The following is a 9,196-nucleotide window of genomic DNA, read 5'->3' as shown; positions in this document are numbered from 1 at the left end:
AAAAATAACTGACAACTGATTTATTTAGAAATTTGACCCATTAAATGTTGTACAACACTGGCACCTTTAGTTGGCACTCACTTAGCATTAACAGTCAATTGGTTTCTGTAATGCATGGTACAAAAACAACAAAATAAATGTCACAATTTACACAAGCTAATAACCTTGAAAATAACAAACTTACATGCAACTCACATCAACTTACATTTAGCTATATACATGAAAACACAAGTCTGCTTTTCAGAAGTGGAACTGACATTACACACAGTACCAGCAGAACAGTAATGTAAAATGTTAAATGCCTTGATGCCTCCCACAACCATTGGCAGCATATGATGATTTCCACACCTTGGAAATCATGAAGGGGCCATCAAGGATCTTGCATTTTGACCAAAGTATATCCAGGTGCACATGGTTCAGAGAACTGTTGCCCACCTTCAAGATGTCTTATCAATAATACTACATTGAGGTTAGCAGGAGCTCATCTTTGTGCACAAGAGTGACTGTAGTAGCGCTAAGTAATCCTGCAGCAGCATCAGAAGAGCTGCTTAGGACAACAGTGACATAGGCTTCAGTAACACAAGGTGAACAATTTAAACATATGTTAACAATCTAACAATTCTCACCTAAAAGAACCATGACATGGTTCTTTTAGGTGAGAATTGGTTAAAATTCAAAATGCTGCAAGCAGGGCTCTAAGGTATGCAATGAAATATTTTGCTGTGCGACCTGGAGTTTTAATTTGGGAGCACTGTGCGAAAAAATAATAATCCAATATATATATATATATTTTTTATAATTGCTGTAATGATAAAGCATCACTGTACCATTGTTTCCAGAGTGAAGATTAGTTAGTGTCATGCTTGCACCATTAATACAGCGAAAACTGCTTGTTTCTAACCCAAACAGTTAAAAAGATCTGACCCATATGCAATGTTTTTTTTCTTCCTGCATTTTACAATCATAAACCATGTCGCACATGGTGTCTGGCCCAATTGAACAGAGTGTAAATGTTCAGACATGCCGAATTCTGCAGAGGTCTCCCTTCTTTTAGAAACAAAGTGGACTTGAAACAAAGTACACTAAAAGCTTTCGCATTGGAAACAGTGACACAGGAAATGACAAGTTCCACATTCACAGCCTGTGAAGGAATTGTCCATTTTGAATGGAAATGTATGTTGTTTCAAAGAAAGCGTCAGAACATTTGCCAAGGTCTGTGACTCAATGATTTTCTCAATGCCTATGCCCTAAGACGTTTTTACTAAATCGTAGACGTAGATGTGAAAGTCGTCATCAAATTTGATGAAATACACAGAGGGTTTGGCTTCAACCTGATGGATAACCATGCCAGTCCTTTTGCCGCCATCCTCTTTGGCATATTCCACTTGTTTACCAACAAGGCTATCCACCACTTCCCCAGGCTCTCTCTCCGCTGGGGGCGAGTCATCTGCAGAAGCAAAGAAAGCTTTAGTGAGATAATTGGTTGACTACTTCTACGTAGTATGATTGTATCTACAGTAATACAACTTAGAATGACATGTTTTTAAAAAAGAGAGAGAGATAGAGACATTAAACAATGAGCACGGTTACATGCGCACAATATTGCGAGAAGAAGGATTTCCCTAATAATCCTGTTTACATGGACACATCTGAAATCAGGCTAATGATGGGACTTTCTTTAAGTGCAGAAAATTGCCTAACAAAATAGACATTCTACCACAGTGACCATGTTATTTTTGCGAAGACTATTTGATTCTGAGTTTGGACATATAACGTTTGTATGGAGAAACTATTTATAAGATGCATACTTTCAGTTTTTCTGAACTCACTTCACTCGCGCTACCCGGTGCTAGCACATGTGCAGATCAAATACACTGCTGGAACGCCGATTAAGCTGTTTACATGTCCTAATAATTCAAAAGATGGCTCAGAAAACCAGGTGTTTTAATCGGCGTATGCCGACTTCCATTTTGACCTTATGCTGAGTAAGGTATTTACATGTCTACTGCATAATCTGTCTACTGCCATAATCTGTTTAATATCAAACTATTACTGTGCATGTAAACATACTCAATGTCTACAGTTTGAACACTAATGATCATTTCTGATGGACTCTCACTTGAATCAGGCATTATCCGGAGATCCCCCTCTTTGTAGTCATCCAAGAGCTGGTACATGTACAAAACAGGGTCCTTTTCGTAAGTGATGTAGAACCATGTGTTCATAATGGGAGCCCGTGCTAGCACCATGCCCCTCCACTCCTCCTTTGGTCCTTCATCTTGCTCAAACATGTGCTCCACTGCTTTGCCTATCATGGTTTCTGCTAGCTGGGAATCGCTGACACGAGCTGGAGCTGCAATACAGAGAGCACTTTCAAATGGATAGTAATTATGGCTATTTAAAGATACATTTACTAATCTGTGATATAAGGTATGCATGATCAAACACACATCAACCGCATGAGTACATTGGTTATAACATACTCATACCAAACAGACATAAGTGTAATATGCTTTTTATGGCAGAGCAAGGCCGACTTTTGTCATGTCTTCACAACACCTACCAACTCGGTCTGGTAAAACCTCCAGGCCTTGCACCCGCTCATCTTTGTGAAGCTCAAGTCCATAGATACAGTCAAATCCATCATACTTGATTAGGTAGAGAGAGGGGTTTACAGGGACTTGGTCAAGAACTGTTCCTTTCCACTGGGAAACCTTGGAGTCTTCCTTCCACTGGTGCGTTATCCTGCAGCCCACTATGTTTCGTCTGGGTTGGGCAATAGGCTTGCTTGGACCAACATTATTCTTCTGCTTCCTATAGAGATCCCAATTTGAGAGGCAGAGACAGCAATATGTAAATGAATGTCAAATCAATGTAGTATCTGTTTGTAAGCCAACCTGCTTTTGGTCTTATGCTGTGTCTACACAATGAGAGAACTTACTTGTGGGAATTTTTTTTCTTCATCATATTTGCAGATACCCCAGTATTCCCTAAAATGACAAACAAACATGTGCATGAAATCTCTCCAATCAGCATTTATTACTGTATTACATACTTATATCTTTAAAATTACAGCCATATGGTGTAGTAGGCTATATGTTATACGTAACGTTCCGGTTGCCTTCATGTACACAAAGCGGGAGGAGTGCGTCTCACCCCCATCAGCTCTGGGGCGCTGGCCTGGCGTCTTCCCAAATGGGGTCTTCATTGATATACATGTAGGTGAGCAGCCAGGCTGCCAGACTAGGGTGACAATGTCTCTACTAGGGAATCAGAAGAAAGCGGGACAGCATGCAGGTAGTGGCCCCAGGTGGGAGGATCACTCCCCTCCAGTGCAGGAACACTTAATGTGGCACTTCAGACTGTTGAAAAATGAGCAGCATTATGCATTATGATGAAGAATGACTTTGGGGTAGAAAATGTCATAACTAGCAAGTATCTCATCCGCAAATGTAACTGATATGAACCCAATCAGTCATGCTGACTCATGTGTGCTATAGACCTGTCCTTCAGCAATTATACAATCATATAGCAGCAGTAGCTGTTTAAAAACAATGGCAGAACAGTATATACTTTTTTTGTTGCAGAGTGATTTAGTCTTACACACCAAAGGAAACCAGTTATATGTTCAATGAGTCATAATTACAGTACAGAGACCAAGTAGGCCTACCCACACAGTTTGGTCAATCGGACTCTCTTTAGTATTAGTGGTCCATAGAAAAAGTAGGTCCATCTTGGATCACTTTGTCACAATTCTACAACGTTAGGTGTAATAGAATAATGTATACTTATGAAAATAGACAACATAGGCTGTCTTTCCTTAAAATGTATAAACAATAGGGATTTACACCCCCCCCCCCCACCAAAAAAAGAAAAAAAGAATCCAGATAACAAATTACTTTTTAGTAGACTAGGATTAGACCCGCCCCCTTCAGACATGTTTTTTCAAACATGATTTACCTACAGGTAACATTGAAATAACGTTTCTGTCTCATTGCCTCGAACTAACTGTTGTATACTTTTATTTAACAGAAATGGCAAGCAATTCAAGCTAAGTAAAACTACTCAAGAATCTCTGGAGTGACCCAAGAATGTATAGGATTGTCATTTTGTTTACAATGAATAAATGACGTTGCATACATGTACATCCTAAAGCACCGATTCGCTTGATTGTCAAATAGGCGGATTGACTGGATTTTAACTGAGCAGGTATGGTACCTCAATGTCAGCCATGTTGCACCCGTATACACAAACCCCGCATCAAAAGCGGCGCAAGCGAACAAAGGAGGGGAAGGTATGGGTCTGTCTGACATGCATTTGAAATGCAAACAACAAACCAGGTTTATACACAATTGCTCATGCACATGCATACTTCCTAATGAACTAGTGTAGTGGTCGTCTGAGTCCATGCATTTAATTACCAATCGAGTGATTAGTTTGAAGGTTGCTTACCCGATGAATTGTAACTCTAAATTGATCCCCTCTTGCTTTTCCTCTGGCACCGTTTGCATTCAACCCAAATGCTATGGCCGAGTCCCGCCTATCCCGCTTTCTACCAAATAGTGATCTGGAAATATGCATGGGGGACGCGGGAAGCTCGGTCTTCCTGCCAAATAGTGGGTTCTTCGACGGCAAACTGCGCATGCGTGGACATTACAACAGCATTGATGAAAGCCTACACATATTTGAAAACGTCTGTATTTCTGTTTAATACAAGCAACTTGTGATTGGCTACCACTTGCAACCTTTGTGATGAAAATGAAATATGAATACCGGCACATGAATATAAACAAGTAAACAGTTGTTATTACTAATTGTAGGACCTATATGAAAAAATACTACAGTTTACTATAGAATAAGTACCACATCACTTACTATAGAATTATGTAGTAAACTGTAGTATACTATACTACACACTGTAGTATACCTCAATCATGTGTAGTACTTACTAAAGTATTTTGTAGTATACTGTAGAATACTATAGTAAATACTACAGTTTTATCTGGGAAAAACACTGTAGTACTACTACAGTAATGTCCACAAAAACACTACAGTCCGCAAAAACACTACAATTAAACTATAGTAAATATTACAGTATTGAATTTGCATGTACCCTGCCCATTCCCCTCCCCCATATTACAATTTGTGCCACCCATAAGTGAGAAACCTATATGCCAAGTACAGATCATATATTGTGTTCCCTACAGTTATGAAAATAAAATGGTGTATCTTGACTTGACAAGAATAAGATGTATGTTAGGAGAAGTACAGTTTTATCATAAGGAGATAAATACTTGGAATATGCTGGAGGTCAAAGAGAGAGAAAGAGGAAGAGGGTGACCTTCAATCGGTTAAAAACGGCAAAAAAGGGAGATGATTCATTAAAGAAGAATGGTAGAAAGTGTAAGCAGAGTGAGCTGTATGCCAGATCGAAGACAGGAGTAGAAATGGAAGGTAGTGAGGGCGAAGTATTGGAGGGGTTAGGTTTGGTGAAGTTCTCGGAGCCTGAGGCTTGCACCGAGGGACTGGATAAATACACTGCTCAAAAAAAAAAAGGGGACACTTAAACAACACAATGTAACTCCAAGTCAATTTCACACTTCTGTGAAATCAAACTGTCCACTTAGGAAGCAACACTGATTGAGAATACATTTCACATGCTGTTGTGCAAATGGAATAGACAACAGGTGGAAATTATAGGCAATTAGCAAGACATCCCCAATAAAGGACTGGTTTTGCAGGTGGTGACCACAGACCACTTCTCAGTTCCTATGCTTCCTGGCTGATGTTTTGGTCACTTTTGAATGCTGGCGGTGCTTTCACTCTAGTGGTAGCATGAGATGGAGTCTACAACCCACACAAGTGGCTCAGTTAGTGCAGCTCATCCAGGATGGCACATCAATGCGAGCTGTGACAAGAAGGTTTGCTGTGTCTGTCAGGGTAGTGTCCAGAGCATGGAGGCGCTACCAGGAGACAGGCCAGTACATCAGGAGACGTGGAGGAGGCCGTGGGAGGACTGCTACCTCCGCCTTTGTGCAAGGAGGAGCAGGAGGAGCACTGCCAGAGCCCTGCAAAATGACCTCCAGCAGGCCACAAATGTGCATGTGTCTGCTCAAACGGTCAGAAACAGACTCCATGAGGGTGGTATGAGGGCCCGATGTCCACAGGTGGGGGTTGTGCTTACAGCCCAACACTGTGCAGGACGTTTGGCATTTGCCAGAGAACACCAAGATTGGCAAATTCGCCACTGGCGCCCTGTGCTCTTCACAGATGAAAGCAGGTTCACACTGAGCACATGTGACAGACGTGACAGAGTCTGGAGACGCCGTGGAGAACGTTCTGCTGCCTGCAACATCCTCCAGCATGACTGGTTTGGCGGTGGGTCAGTCATGGTGTGGGGTGGCATTTCTTTGGGGGGCCGCACAGCCCTCCATGTGCTCGCCAGAGGTAGCCTGACTGCCATTAGGTACCGAGATGAGATCCTCAGACCCCTTGTGAGACCATATGCTGGTGCGGTTGGCCCTGGGTTCCTCCTAATGCAAGACAATGCTAGACCTCATGTGGCTGGAGTGTGTCAGCAGTTCCTGCAAGTGGAAGGCATTGATGCTATGGACTGGCCCGCCCGTTCCCCAGATCTGAATCCAATTGAGCACATCTGGGACATCATGTCTCGCTCCATCCACCAACGCCACGTTGCACCACAGACTGTCCAGGAGTTGGCGGATGCTTTAGTCCAGGTCTGGGAGGAGATCCCTCAGGAGACCATCCGCCACCTCATCAGGAGCATGCCCAGGCGTTGTAGGGAGGTCATACAGGCACATGGAGGCCACACACACTACTGAGCCTCATTTTGACTTGTTTTAAGGACATTACATCAAAGTTGGATCAGCCTGTAGTGTGGTTTTCCACTTTAATTTTGAGGGTGACGCCAAATCCAGACCTCCATGGGTTGATAAATTTGATTTCATTGATAATTTGTGTGTGATTTTGTTGTCAGCACATTCAACTATGTAAATAAAAAAGTATTTAATACGATTATTTCATTCATTCAGATCTAGGATGTGTTATTTTAGTGTTCCCTTTATTTTTTTAGCAGTGTAGATATACATACATACACATACATATACACATACAAACATATAAATACATATACATACATATATATACATATCCTTTAAAAAAATATATTTCCCTTTATTACTTTCCAACCCCACCACCCCTTCCCTAATTGGAGTAAACTAGTGAACAACAATGCTTAGGCCTCTACTTCCAGCTTATACATACTATATACATTTTATGGACACAGTCAATTTTACAATAATTCTATTTTATAACTTCCTCTACCCTCAACCGCTCCGATCATTTTCATGATGTCCATCCGGTTTGCTTTTGTATGCCATATCTTTCTAACTGTGCTCTTTCACAAAAGCTCTCAACCTATAACCTATATACTTATTATGGACACAGTATGCTTTACAAATGAAATAAAATCAAATCAAATGTTATTTGCCTCATGCGCCGAATACAACAGGTGTAGACATTACCGTGAAATGCTTACTTACCAACAATGCATTAATTTTTTTATAAAAAAGTAAAATAAAACAACAACAACAAAAGTGTTGAGAAAAAAAGAGCAGAAGTAAAATAAAAAACAGTAGGGAGGCTATATACAGGGGGGTACCGGTGCAGAGTCAATGTGCGGGGGCACCGGCTAGTTGAGGTAGTTGAGGTAATATGTACATGTGGGTAGAGTTAAAGTGACTATGCATAAATAATTAACAGAGTAGCAGCAGCGTAAAAAGATGGGGTGGGGGTGGGGGGGCAGTGCAAATAGTCCGGGTAGCCATGATTAGCTGTTCAGGAGTCTTATGGCTTAGGGTTAGAAGCTGTTGAGAAGCCTTTTGAACCTAGACTTGGCGCTCCAGCACCGCTTTCTGTGCGGTAGCAGAGAGAACAGTCTATGATTAGGGTGGCTGGGGTCCTTGACAATTTTGAGGGCCTTCCACTGACACCGCCTGGTATAGAGGTCCTGGATGGCAGGAAGCTTGGTCCCAGTGATGTACTGGGCCGTACGCACTACCCTCTGTAGTGCCTTGCGGTCGGAGGCCGAGCAGTTGCCATACCAGGCAGTGATGCAACCAGTCAGGATACTCTCGATGGTGCAGCTGTATAACTTTTTGAGGATCTGAGGACCCATGCCAAATCTTTTCAGTCTCCTGAGGGGGAATAGGCTTTGTCGTGCCCTCTTCACGACTGTCTTGGTGTGTTTGGACCATGATAGTTCGTTGGTGATGTGGACACCAAGGAACTTGAAGCTCTCAACCTGTTCCACTACAGCCCCGTCGATGAGAATGGGGGCGTGCTCAGTCCTCTTTTTTTTCCTGTAGTCCACAATCATCTCCTTTGTCTTGGTCACGTTGAGGGAGAGGTTGTTATCCTGGCACCACACGGCCATGTCTCTGACCTCCTCCCTATAGGCTGTCTCATCGTTGTCGGTGATCAGGCCTACCACTTTTGTTTTCGTCGGCAAACTTAATGATGGTGTTGGAGTCGTGCCTGGCCATGCAGTCATGGGTGAACAGGCAGTACAGGAGGGGACTGAGCACGCACCCCTGAGGGGCCCCCGTGTTGACATTTTTTACATTTGAGTCATTTAGCAGACGCTCTTATCCAGAGCGACTTACAGTTAGTGAGTGCATACATTTTTATTATTCCCCCCCCCCGTGGGAATCGAACCCACAACCCTCGCGTTGCAAACACCATGCTCTACCAACTGAGCTACATCCCTGCCGGCCATTCCCTCCCCTACCCTGGACGACGCTGGGCCAATTGTGCGCAGCCCCATGGGTCTCCCGGTCGCGGCCGGCTACGACAGAGCCTGGATTCGAACCAGGATCTCTAGTGGCACAGCTAGCACTGCGATGCAGTGCCTTAGACCACTGCGCCACTCGCCCCCAGGAGGCCCCCGTGTTGTTACCTACCGTTACCACCTGGGGGCGGCCCGTCAGGAAGTCCAGGATTCAGTTGCAGAGGGAGGTGTTTAGTCCCAGGATCATTAGCTTAGTGATGAGCTTTGAGGGCACTATGGTGTTGAACGCTGAGCTGTAGTCAATGAATAGCATTCATTACGTAGGTGTTCCTCTTGTCCAGGTGGGAAAGGGCAGTGTGGAGTGCAATAGAGATTGCATCATCTGTG

At 43.1% G+C, this 9,196-nt stretch overlaps 1 protein-coding gene across 2 annotated transcripts; it reads right to left on the bottom strand.

Moving 5' to 3' along the window:
- Positions 1-795: 795 nt before the first annotated feature.
- Positions 796-4,540, bottom strand: spinb (spindlin b). 2 transcript variants are annotated; one of them, XM_084176327.1, is made up of 6 exons: positions 4,453-4,540; positions 3,157-3,362; positions 2,942-2,990; positions 2,564-2,814; positions 2,120-2,353; positions 796-1,447 (listed from the first exon to the last, which is right to left on the bottom strand). In XM_084176327.1, exons 2-6 carry the CDS (start codon positions 3,206-3,208, stop codon positions 1,248-1,250), a joined length of 786 nt encoding a protein of 261 aa, XP_084032453.1. In that variant the 5' UTR covers positions 3,209-3,362; positions 4,453-4,540; the 3' UTR covers positions 796-1,247. The 2 variants fall into 2 exon arrangements, with proteins under 2 accessions (XP_084032453.1, XP_084032454.1); XM_084176328.1 differs by lacking the exon at positions 4,453-4,540 and having other exon boundaries at positions 1,161-1,447; positions 3,132-3,248.
- Positions 4,541-9,196: the final 4,656 nt, after the last annotated feature.

This window comes from Coregonus lavaretus, assembly GCF_964263955.1.
Source record: "Coregonus lavaretus genome assembly, chromosome: 14".
In the NCBI taxonomy this organism is placed as follows: Eukaryota; Metazoa; Chordata; class Actinopteri; order Salmoniformes; family Salmonidae; genus Coregonus; species Coregonus lavaretus.
Note: the sequence above shows the minus strand (reverse complement) of the source record. Positions and strands in the feature narration are given on the sequence as shown.

Coding starts and splice junctions, on each gene's coding strand:
- spinb (XM_084176327.1), bottom strand. CDS start 3,208: ATGAAGACCCCATTTGGGAAGACGCCAGGCCAGCGCCCCAGAGCTGAT. Junction 2,991..3,156: donor GCGCCCCAGAGCTGATGGGG/GTGAGACGCACT, acceptor TTGTCATTTTAG/GGAATACTGGGGTATCTGCA. Junction 2,354..2,563: donor GGTTTTACCAGACCGAGTTG/GTAGGTGTTGTG, acceptor TCTGTATTGCAG/CTCCAGCTCGTGTCAGCGAT.